Source organism: Mustela putorius, unplaced genomic scaffold (assembly GCF_011764305.1).
Source record: "Mustela putorius furo isolate JIRA1106 unplaced genomic scaffold, ASM1176430v1.1 tig00003834_pilon_pilon_pilon, whole genome shotgun sequence".
NCBI lineage: Eukaryota > Metazoa > Chordata > Mammalia > Carnivora > Mustelidae > Mustela > Mustela putorius.
Genome location: NW_025421987.1, coordinates 33,990,059 through 34,003,053, shown reverse-complemented (window position 1 = coordinate 34,003,053; position 12,995 = coordinate 33,990,059). Strand labels below are relative to the sequence as shown.

The window sequence follows — 12,995 nt, the reverse complement described above, 5'->3', positions numbered from 1 at the left end:
AGCCTAATGTTCTCTTTTTGCCCTTCCTCATTTAGTAACTAGGCCATTTCCCCCCAGTATATTAACTGTGGCCTAGGAGTGAGTGAAGACTTGTCAGCTGGTATATTAAATCACTTTAGGACATTGGGAGTCGGAATTTGCAAATCATTGCTTAAGGGAACCAAATAAGAACTTAAGAAAAGTTCTGACTTACTAAAGGGCCAATGTAAACCAAAGAGCAGCTTATGCTCTGGGATGTCTTAATTCAGTTTTTGAGCTCCGTGTACCTTAGTAACTCCTAGGTTCTGAGTCTGATTCAGAGAGAGCCACTGCTAACCCATTTGCCTTTAGGAAAATTAGAAAAATGTGCCCTTCCTTGAGGAAAATCTTTGAGGATGAACAGTCCTATGACTTGAGGTCTGAAGAAAGTGGGACTATGGATGAGTACCCTCTCTAGCCTTGTCTGGTGATTCTGGACTCCACCCTCCTGTAGGGAAGGGAAAAAGAAGGAACGGGAATGAGAGAATGGAATTGAGAATTGGCTCCGGGATTTAATCAGCAGTACCAACTTCAGTTTGCTGAAATGGTGGTTCCATAAACGAAACTTACTTGTAAATCGGGGACTAGAACATCTACGTTCTATTAAGATTCACAAAATTGCTGCTGATTGGACATGCCCCTTTGTCTCAGTAGCATGTCACAAAACTTTCCTCACAGCTTTAGGTTTCAACTGGGAGACTCAGTCCCACTTCTCCTGCTGTCGCATTTGTCTCCTAAAACTTCACACATGTCTACTTTGTGAATACTGTCCTCCCCACCGCCCCCGCCCTGCTATGGTGTTCTTGGGCTACCCTGATTCACTTTATGACGTATGTTGGGTTCTGTTAGTACTCAAAATAATACAGTATTTCTATATTAAAGTGAGCACCTTAATGTTTAACACAGAATCTTGAGCATTTTTCACTTAGAGTTTCCGTATTTTACTTACATTAATCAATACTTCTATTTTTATACTTCTGGTTTTTCAAGTAGAATGTACCTGAATAAATTCAGACATGTACTGTAAAATGGCAAGGCATGTATTAGTTATCCATCCTCAATTGTGTGGTTAGAACTATAGAGCCCCCTGAATTTCTGAACAAAAAGCAACATATGCTCCTTTTAGGGCTCTGAGTCTGTTCAGGTCTTGGTAATATGAACTAGGAGGTAGGAGAGAGAGACTTTCTGATGCCATCAGTGCTCTAGGGACTCAGTCAGGAGTTTAAAGCCCCTAAAGACCTCAATCTCCCACCAAAATACAAATCCCAATATAAGGTTATTCTTTATACTTAGCATTAGACTGGATTGGAAAGACTAGTCTAATGAGCTTTTGTTTAAAAAACGTCTTTTAGTGACATAAATTCACACTGAGAATGAAATTTCACCATGAGCTTATTTATATAATCTTTTATTTTTAAGTTTTGTATTCTGGAGAATTTCAAACATAAACAGAAATGGAGAGAACAAGATAATGAACTCTTATGTAACATTATCCAGCTTCAGCAGGTAATAGTTTGTCAACCATGTTTCCTCCAGAGGCCCCCTCTTTTTCCTTTGCCTTGTAGCATCTTGAATTTCAGACATCATGTCCATTTACCTGTAAATATTTCAGCATTTGTCTCAAATTTATAAGGCTTTGTTTTTAAATGTAACCATTGACATTATAAATACCTCTAACATTAGTCATAATTCCTTTTATCATCTAATGCTCTTCCACATTCCAGTTTCCCTGATTATCTCAAGAACATCTTCTTACGGATTGTTCAAACTAGAATCATGTACATATGTATTTGGCTATTTATGTCTCTCAGGTCTCTTTTTTTTCTAGATTAATACATTTTTATATGCTTTCCCTCCATTTTCTTTTAATTTATCAAGGAAGCCTAAAGGAAAAATTGTTACCAAAATTAATGTGATAGGTGTTATCTTTAAGTCATTAATTTGTATATTCTTTATAGTTTCAGATCCATATATACTTAATGCCCAAATGTGAAAGGCTGAGAAAATGAAAAAAAGATGGGGAGGAGGTTTTTCTTTTGTAATTGAAAAAACAAGCATGAATTGATTTTATTACCCAAGAGCAGAAACCAGATGCAGAAATGTGGCCCCCACCCTGTTTAAGTTCAAATATGTCTGTATTAAATCACGGTTTAAAGCTACGTAATTTGTAAGCAGTGTCCCCTTGGCTTCTGGGATCTTATCTTTTTTGTCTTTCAGATTTGTGGTTTGTATTTCAGTACATTATATTCAAACTGAGACAATATTTTCCTACCAAGTGTGTGAATGTTTGTACTCCTTTACTATTATCAATTAACATAACTAAATGGCTTGTTCATTTGATAGTATTCCCATTGAGTTCACACTGATATCTCAAAAGCATTGTTGTTGTTTTTGTCAAAATGGTTGAATCTCGTATTTGCTTCTTTTTAAAAATGCTAATTTTGCTATTCTACCAGGTTTGTGCTTTGTTTTCTTTCAACATGGCTAGGAGGACAGATAAACTTCTTCTGCCACTGTAATTTTGACACTACCATGCTTGATATAAATTGTGCAGTCCTGCTAAAATGCCTCAAAATTTTACTGTTTCTTTTTATAAGCTCTCAATCTTGTGATATCTTTCCTTTCTTAGGATATGAACGAGTCTGCCAAACAGGAAGATATTTTGGAATCCACAACAGATGCTGCAGAATGGAATCTCGAAGTGGAACGTGTACTACCACAACTGAAAGTCACGATTAGGACTGACAATAAGGTATAGGGGACGGGATACATTTTGTTCAAATAGAGCTTCATAAGGCAATTTCAGGGTCAGGGGTACTCCCAATTATATGAATGATTTAAGATGGTAGGATTCAGCTTCCAGTGTTCTGACTTAGCAGAGATTTAGTAGATTGTTGCTGAAAGAATCAATAGTGTCATATTAAAGAAGGAAAAAGAAAGCAATAGATCTTTAAAGTGGTTTGAAACACTTGTCGTGTTTCCTTGGGATTGAGGGGCATTTTCTCAATACATTTTGATGTATTTTCATAGAAATCATATTTTGTTCAGGTGAATGGTGAACAAAATTGGAATTTTATGACTGTATACCAACTGATTATAGTTAGAAAATGGTTTTGGAACCCTGCTGGTTGGCAGAACAGAAGACATCCTTGAGGTTGCCTTACATAATCTATTCAGTACATATGATTAAAAGTCAAGTAGTAAGCAAATAAGCAAAGCATTTGCATTAAGATTTGGGGATTGAGCCAGATGAACTGACCCATTTAATCAAGTTTCTGCTTCTTTCTTACCTACAATGTACAAGAACTTCAGAACAAACTAAGAGGTGACTAAACAATACCATTCTCATTAATACTATAGTAATGTCTGCAGAAGGGACTAGAGAGACGTGTAGGTAAGGAAACTAAAGGGTTTTTTATCCTAGGTGGCTGGAGAAAAGCACCAGAATTATGGAACTAGGTTCTAAGGAAGCTTGTTACATTTCTACCCCCAAAGATGGCTGCTTTCAGAATGCCTTGGAAACAAATTCATTCTCAGAATGTCTGGATTTGAGCTTATAAAACTGTGTCCTAGAGAAGGTAAGAAGCAGGCTAGACTCCCAGGGCAGTCCTAGATTAGGATAAGGGCAGCAAAGGTCTTACTAGACTAAATAGCTGAGGAACAAACTTAAAGGTAAATGGGCAAATCCTATAGCTTGTTTACCATGTATTTACCCAAATATTATGGACAGACATTATTTGGCTGCTTTAGGGGTGAATTTTTTGTTTGTGTATCTCTTATATATAAATACATGTTAATACAGATTTCTTCACTGATTTAAACTCTGCTGGATGTCATAATTTGCAAAAACGTGATTTCTGAGGGGGGATGTAATTTTTAATTCTTTAATTTTATAAGAAGGAATGTGATAAATTTAAAAATCACTATTATTGTTATTCTAGTTAGAATGACGTGTTAGAATAACCATGTAGTGAGGAACTCTCAGGTACATCTTAATCTCACAAAGAAGCAAGTTTAATTTATTTACTTTCAAGCTAAGTAAACTTTTGAAATCCAACATCTCATTTAGAGCCTAATAGGATCACACCAGAGTCTTTTTTAAAGCATGGTCATTGATTTCTACATAATAGGAGTAACTGAATGAAGAAAGGATATAAATGCAACTTCTGACACATACAGTTTTACAAAACTAAGTACAAGTCAAATTCTACTAACAAGCAAATATTACAGTAATCAGAATCCTGGGTTCTTAGAGAGTCAATGATCTCCTGATTTGGGGAAGAATTAACTAGGTGAAAGTTGGCCTCTTACATAGCACAATAGTAATTGTTTTGTATATAGTCAAATTTTACAAGCAACATCCTGAAATGTCAGATGAAGTTTTAGGGTTTTTCTTTATATGAATAGCATTTGAATTTAGGTTTTTGCAGTAAAATATACTGACATAAAGTAATATCTGAGTGCTTTTTCAGAATTCTTTTCTAGATCATTTGGTCTTTGTGTCCAGTATTTCACAAACTCAGTGTTTCAGAGGTATCAAATGGAAAGTACAGGTTATGGATCAATTCTTTATTCAGCTTTACTTAATAAAAATAAAATTATACATTGATTTGGGAAAGTAAGGGGCTAGTGAATAAAGAGGTGTTTTTCATGCCTCGGAAATAAAAGTAATCTGGTCACAGATGAGGTTTCTCACAGGCTCACTATCCTCCATCAGAAGAGGTTGACTCCTGCATCGTGGTAAATCCCGTTCTTCTCAACTCCCGACGCTACCAAAACCAAATCCTCTCCTTTCTTCTTGACCAAAACAGTTATCTTTCACTCAACACACGCTATTTACGACATTTAGAAAATTCAACTTTGTGTTTGAGGGGAAATTAGTTTTTTTCAGACCAATGTGCTTTACTGATCACAGTTAGATTAATTTTTAAATAGCATAGAGATGTGGGAAATAAATAATAAAGGGCCTCCATTATTTAGACCCATTATAAAGTTCTTGAAAATGACCTTGTATTAGGAGTAAGTAAGTTCCATATTTATTTAGCACTGGATCAAATGTTTGTTTTGCTTTCTTTTCTCACAAATTTGGTTTATTCCTTGTATGCTTATTGGCACGCAATCGCAAAAAAAAAAAAAAAAGGAAGTCTCCTTGTCTTTCTTTTGGCATATTGTAGTATGTATGCTTTAATGAGATCCTCTCACATACTAATATTTTATTTTATATTCCCTATAATGCTGTAATTAGGTTTTTATTGCTGGGCTAACTTATCCTTTTTTCTGGCACCACTTGTTACTGTTAACAGTTTTCAAAGAACGCAAACAAATTGTAATATTAGCTTATACAAATTACAATTGGGAAAATACATATGTTGCCAAAAATACAAATAATACAAATAATATGTTCCACAGCTGAAAGTGAAGGACTTCTGTCCTATGTTAGCTTGAATGGACCATATTAGCAGTTTCCTTTTTAGGTTTGGTTATAGAGAATGCTCCTGGTGATTACGTCTAGAGTGTTATATACCCAGCGACCAACTCAGCTCTGCCTTGACTTGGAATAATGTGTCTAAACACATAGTCAGAAGTTCTGCCAAGGAAGTCAATAAATTCAGACAAATCCTGGGTCATTCCATTCTAGTTAATGCCTCAGTTATGACCAAGGAAGTAAGGCTTTGGAGTCAATTCCTTAGAAGGGCAGTCTGAGGACAGCTAAATTAGAGTAGATAACAGTGCCACCTAATAAAATCAACTGTGAGCATTTTTAGCACACTGTGACTGTATATCTTGCACTTTTTGCTCTTTGCCTCATTTTTTTCTCTTTATATCTCTTTCCCTTTCTTCTTGTGTATTTTTATGTCTTTTTTATTGTTTTTTGTTAGACCAGCAGTTGGTGCCCACAAGTGTTACATAAGTACTCTGGTGAAATTTAGAACTAAGAGCAAACATCTGTGATTATAATCAGAATAAACTTAAATCTATAACTGGTCAAGAATTCTCCTGATCTCTAAGTCTTTTTTTTTTTTTAGATTTTTATTTATTTATTTGACCAAGGAGAGATAGCACACACAAGCAAGGGGTCCAGCAGGCAGAGGGAGAGGGAGACCTGGGCTCAATCCCAGACCCCAGGACCATGACCTAAGCCAAAGGCAGACGCTTAATGAACTGAGCCATCCAAGCTTCCTTCTCTGAGTCTTTTTAAAATACACTTCTGTTTTTGGGTGCTTGGGTGGCTCAGTGGGTTAAGTGTCTGCCTTCAGCTCAGGTCATGATCTCAGGGTCCTGGGATCGAGTCCTATATCAGGCTCTCTGCTCATCAGAGAGCCTGCTTCCTCCTCTCTCTCTCTCTGCCTCTCTGCCTACTTGTTATCTCTCTCTGTCAAATAAAATAAAATCTTAAAATAAAATAAAATACACTTCTGTTTTTAATTATAAAAATAATATGGAAGCAATTCAAGGGGAAGAGGGATGGGCAGTGTGCTATGAGTTAGAAGCTAGTGATCCCACATTTATTTTCACTATCAATTCCTGATTTATTGGGCCAGAGTTTCAGAAACTTAGTGGAACTGGGGTAGTCACAAAGATCAAGGGAAGACAGAGCCTATCTTACACATCTTCCCTTGCCACCCAGAATTCATATTTCTACCATTTATTAGATGTATGATCCAGAACTAGTTACTAAACCTCTCTGTCCCTCCTTCTCCTAATTTGTAAAATGGGACTAAGTGTATTACTTATCTTACACAGTTGTTGTAAAGCATCAACAACAGTGTCTGGGACATAATTAATGCCTAATAAATAAATATTAATTATTGTTAAATTATAGTATTGTTATTATAATATTATTGTGTTCTATCATGGCCCTCATATTCAGTGCCTATATCAATATTCAGAAGAAATTTATAAAATTTCTGTACTAATACTTCCATCATTTAAAGGAATATTTTAAAATATCAGCCTTACATGGGAATATAATCAGACTCATATAAGTAATCAGGCTCAAAGTATTCACTTTGATAAATCTTTCCAGTTTTTTTCCTCTAGTAAAGGTATATATAATATGGTAATAATAACTGATTTTACCAAGTGTTTACTATGTGCCAAGTACAGTTCTTAACACTTCACATGTATATTTACTCACTTCATCCTTTCCACTGCCCTGTTACATACAGGTACGTTTCACTGCAGAGGAGGAAACTGAAACAGTGAAGTGAAGTAACTTGCTTTTGCCTAGTAAGTGACAGATATGTGAACTTACAGCCCAGGCTCTTACCTATTCCATTAATGACAATATCACATACTGGTTAAAAGCACAAATTCTGTGCAGATAAAAAAAAAAAAAAAAAAAAAAAGCACAAATTCTGAATCCAGGTTGCTTGAGTACAAATCCTGGCTCAATACTGACTAGCTTTTGGACTCTGTGGGCAAGTTTTAACTACTATGTCTCAGTCTCCTCATCTGTACCATGGAGTTCATTATAAAACCTACCTCATAGAGTTATGAAAGGGGGCGCCTGGGTGGCTCAGTGGGTTAAGGCGCTGCCTTCGGCTCAGGTCATGATCTCAGGGTCCTGGGATCAAGTCCCGCATCGGGCTCTCTGCTCAGCAGGGAGCTTCTCTCTCTCTCTCTGCCTGCCTCTCTGTCTACTTGTGATCTCTGTCTTCAAATAAACAAATAAAATCTTAAAAAAAAAAAGTTATTAAAGGGATTAAATAAATTAGTGTAGCTTAAGCACTTAGAATGTTGCCAGAAGAATTGCTTAATATATGTTAACTACTATTTCCGTGTGCTTTTCTGTGTATACAGTTCAGGTTACACCTCTGCTTTTAAAAACCCAGAAGTACATCATGAGCAGTTCCACACATCCTTAAAACGTACAAGCCGTAACTTCAGCTGAGTGGTAGGTAGCAGAGATGGCTTGGCCAAGCTCAGCAGGCTGGGATCAAACCAGGAGGCCTAAGATCTTGGTGGAGAAATGGCTGGCTGGGCAGAGTCATGCAACAGCTGATAGTTAGAATATGGGCAAGCATAAGGACCATAAGATCTGAAAATACAGACCAATAGCAAGAAATGAAACCTGCCAGTGAATTGTTTTGGAGAAACGGTTGGAGAAATAGTTACTGGTGGTGGAAGTACATGATATCATTTATTGAAAGATAATATTTTTCCTTCATGATTAAAATATCTTTAATTCCATAACAGTAATTTTTTAAAACATCTAAGTGAATCAGTTGACAACTACTAGCTGGAGACTGAGCTGCCAAAGAATTCTACATGTTCCATAATTTCTGAGGAAATAAAAGATGTGGTTGCATATTCATACAGATTTGACTTTCTGTGTTTTTTATTAATTTTGAATCACTAAATAATGCTGTTTCTCAACGAACATTATTCTTTTTTAGTTTCCTTTTTATTATAAAAAACAAGCCTATGTTTGATTTTGTGGAAATAAAGGAGACCACCTAAATAAGAACAAAGACTATGTATTTAGAGCTTGCCATAGCCAGGGAGTTAGCCATCATCACCTGCATTTGGCAGAGACTTAAAGGCAGGCAGGAGTATTTGAAAGATTTATACTGGGAAAAAGGGAAGCCTTCAGCAATGTTCAGATATGACTGGAGATTTGGAGGCAGGCTAACTAGAAGCAGGGCCTCCTATGTGTCTGGTTCGGAGAGGATACGTGGCTCTGTCTGGCTGGTTGTACATTGGAAGCAGGTGGGTGAGGGGAAAAACTGGGGAAGCCAGCAGTTACTAAGTCCTGACTGTTTTGGTCCAATTTCACTCAGAGGTTATGGTTTGACTTCCTGGACTAGTTGCTGCAGATTGTCAGTCAGAATTCTTCTACTACTACTACTACTTCTTCTTCTTCTTCTTTTTTTTTTTTTTTAACACTTTATTTGTTTGTCAGAGAGAAGGAGAGAGAGAGTGCACAAGCAAGGGGACCAGCAGGCTGAGGGGGAGGCAGACTTCCTGTTGAGCAAGGAGCCTGCTTTGGGGCAGTATCCCAGGACCCTAGGATCATGACCTGAGCCAAAGGGGGAAGCTTAATGGACTGAGCTACCTACGTGTCCCAGTAGATCAGAATTCTACTTTTGATTATGGCCTGGACATTGTTCTCCATTCGTATATTCAGTCAGCTTAATCCATTGAACCAAGGGAAAATGGCTTCTTAAAATGATCAGTCTTATCAGTCTTTATCAGGAGAATGACTTTTTTTTCAAGTCAGGGGTTTTTACCGTAATAGAAACCAAGTAAACATTAATAATATTTATTCCTGTTCTCCAGAAATAAGAAAGAGCAGAAAGTGTGAAATCAGTTTTCAGCTAAACCTTACATAGACCCTTTTCCTCAATTATACAGTATTTATCCCTAAACAATTGTATATTATAACGATTTAATATGGGGTATTTGATGCAATGAACAAATGTTCTATCATGCTTTAATGCCCTGTGGATACTGTAATTAAAATTTTGATTAATGACTTAAATTGATTTTTTTTCCAAATTATAATTAAATGTTTCCTGCTTTGTTGTTTTAAAAGATATTTGGCTAAGTACCCCCTTCATTTCTCCAAAATGTCTCCTACTCATTATGTAAATCTTCAGGTTCATTACAAGAATTTAGATAAAGAGATTATATATATATATTTAAAGGCTTTGGAAGTACTACAGCATATGTTTCTAATTATTTCAAGCCTTTGATTCACTGAACTGCTTTTTTATATCCTTACCTGTTTTTCAGTGTCTGACTTTCTCAGGGTGCAGTTGTAAAAAGAACCTTAAACTTTAAATTTCAACTCCAAACTACTGGATTTTGTTTTAACGTAAATAAACCATACAGGTGTTGCCTTGGGTAATTCACAGCAAGAAACCTTTCTGGAAGAGTCATTGTGCTAAGGATGGAATCATTGCAATAGTCTTGAGCCCTTGGGCTCTCTAGTCAGTATGAGAGCTAAAATCTAAGAGGGAGGAGAGAGGCCTTTATTAATCAGCAGGTGGAATTCCATTTAAATGAACCTGGAGGGACCACAGAATTACTATATTAGATTTAAGTCTCTTCATATTGGAAGCCAGATCCTGCAGAAAATATACAATAGTAGGCTTTCTCTTTTTACCATTATAGACAAATCTGTATCTGGAAGCAAGAGAAAGAGGATGTTTTTCTCATTCCAGAGCAGTGCAGAGAGTAACCTGCTTTGACCTTCTGCCATCGCTATGTTTGGATGTAGTGTAAGAAGAATGTTAATAAAATTTAGCTTTCTAAATATTTCTGACCTGCAAGGATTTATGAATTGTTATAGTTTGGAAATAAAGAGCATTTCTTAAGACTTGTACTCTGGTTGTTGGATAGGCTACATTGATAGGATTCTTGCATCTATGAGCAAAAAGGTATAATATATTCTGTGGGCTAGGATACAAGAATATAGTTTATTTATGTATTAGTCATTAAAATGTGATTCTGCTAGTTCTTTGAGTAATGAGGAACCTACATTTATAATTTTTAAGGATTTTCTGGTAGAAAGACCTTTTGTTGAGAAATATTTACATAAATAAAAAAAAATAAGGTACCAAATTAAAAAAAAAAATCAGCTTTTACAATTACCAGTAACAAATGTAAATACAGGTGGCAATAAGTTGGTCTCCATGAGGCTCCATGCAGGAATAATAGCTCCAATTACTGTCACAAATGTTTGTAATTGTATCTATTGCTGCCAGACAATAAATGCTTTTTAATATAGTAAGGCCATAAATGTACATGCTGCTGTTGTTTAAACAAAATACAATTTCCAGCAAATTTATCCTTGAAACACCTGCTATAATCAAAAAGAGGTGAATGCTATCAAAATAAACTGCCTAAATTAACTAGACACATTTTTAGAGCAGCCTGCATGATTACTCAACTGCCACATTGTCTCAAAGAATGAGGGGAAATATTCGCTGATGGACATTTACAGGCAAGCTTTCTTTAAAGGAGACTACAAGAAACAGAGGATTGCTTTGGATTTTTGTGTTATTTTTAAAGCATAGTGTTATTTTGTAGACTTAGAGTTTTATTCACTGTTTCTTGTTTTTCTTAAGCTGGTCAACTGTCGTTTTTGTTGTTGTTGTTTGTTGTTTTCTTTTTAGCATATGGGTCATGGACAGATATCAGGATTGTGGAAAAGAATACTGTGCTTAAAGCTATATGCAAAACTACTGCAAAACTACTGGGTGGAGAAAAACCCAGCTATCCTTAAGAAACTGAAAACAATTTTTAGCTGCTTCTGTCACAGTCTTGTTGAACATTCAGGATATTCTGCTTAAAGATAGTTGATGATGCCTTCCTTCCTATTTACCCTGAGTGTGATAAATGTTTCAACTGGATCAAGGAAAGGTTTCATTTATCACAAGTCGAAATAGGAGAACAAGTGTTTTTGCTTTAGAAAGTACCATCAGCTCTAACTTAAGAGCATCAACAGTGGTAGCAGATTTTAAGGAAATAACCAATAAAGACTGCATGTTATATGAACACTACAGAGGGAAGTTCGTTACTAATGCGTCACAGCAGATACACCTCAGATAGACATTTGTGATTGAGAGCAGTGAATTAATATATATTGATTATAATTAAAACTTTTAGACTGCCTAAATATTTCATTATTACAAAGTATGATTTAATGTTTCCTTTAAATTATTTAATGTAAAAATATGAATTGAAACAGAAACCATTTGTCATATGGACCTCCCTATGAAATGTACTTTTTAATTCGTTTGCTTCATTTCTCCAATCAATGATACTAGAGTAGTTCTCAGTATCACTGTGTTTCATTATTAAATTTCTTAATATGTGGACAAATTTTACTCCCATAGCCTTTATCCCATTACATTTGATTCTGTTTCCTTATGCCAAGGTAATGATTTAGATTTCTTGGTTCTTCAAATATGCAGATGGCTCTATTTATTTTTTCAGTTTTTTTGTTTTGTTTTGTTTTTTGAGTATTGTAGGAGATCAAGGTTTTGGTTAGTGGATTCTTGAAGTTGAGAGGGACTGTCAAGGTTATCTTCTCTGGCTATGCCTCATGGTTACTCAGCATCCTGTGAAATAGTTACATTCTCATTTGGCCCAAGAGTGCCCCTACATTCACAGAAGGGCCCCCACTCACTCCCCATCTGCCTTGCCAGCTCTCTTCTCTGGGCTTGTAATTCCTTCTAAAGTCTAGAAACCCTCACTCAGGAGAATTTTGTGGCTATAAAAAAGGGGTGTGGATGGAGGAAGCATGAATAATAAGTCAGAGTCAATGTATGAAAACACTTTAGAACAGATGGTAGTCAGTAAAGACATCTCTGAGCATACAATTAGAAATGAAATTATTGGGGGAGACAAACCATGAGAGACTATGGACTCTGAGAAACAAACTGAGGGTTTTGCAGGGAAGGGAGGTGGGCGGTTGGGTGAGCCTGGTAGTGGGTATTAAGGAGAGCACATATTGCATGGAGCACTAGGTGTAGTGCATAAACAATGAATTTTGGAACACTGAAAATAACCAAATTAAATCTAAAAAAAAGAAATGTAATTATTTAACTAATAAGGTTTAGAGATTATGGATCTCCAGTTTTAGTTCAACTACAGGCAGGTGTGAGAATATTAGTGATTGTTGTGATAGCCTTTGCTTACCCTCTGTGCACACTGTCTTATCCTTCTCTACAACAAGAGGAATTTCTGGGAACCAGGAACTTTCCTGAGGAAACTTATATTTCCAGCACTAGTGGATTTCCATACTCCCTGCAACAAATATACACATATAATATATATCACACATACAAACTCAACTCCTAAGTCGTATGTTTAGTTCTTTAAACACTTACAAAGAAAAATCATGTTTTCACACAAGTGTGTATCAGAGAAGACTTTAAGTTGCTGGCAATGAAAGAAAACTGTCACATTAAAAAATTCAGAAAGCCACGTTCTGTGATTACCTCACAACCTGATAGGCATTTTTC

The 12,995-nt window shown here is 36.0% G+C and overlaps 1 protein-coding gene and 1 long non-coding RNA gene across 3 annotated transcripts in view; both read left to right on the top strand.

Annotated features, from left to right (window-relative positions):
- Window positions 1–12,995, top strand: part of IFT57 (intraflagellar transport 57) — a 53,489-nt gene that overhangs the window by 25,174 nt on the left and 15,320 nt on the right. For both annotated transcript variants that reach the window (XM_013064883.2, XM_004769130.3), the window contains one exon: window positions 2,648–2,770. In XM_013064883.2, the coding sequence (XP_012920337.1) occupies window positions 2,648–2,770 (123 nt within the window). The remainder of the gene's footprint in view (window positions 1–2,647; window positions 2,771–12,995) is intronic.
- Window positions 6,426–11,523, top strand: LOC123394373. Its single transcript, XR_006609079.1, has 2 exons — window positions 6,426–7,248; window positions 10,138–11,523. It is a non-coding gene; the product is annotated as an uncharacterized LOC123394373 (long non-coding RNA).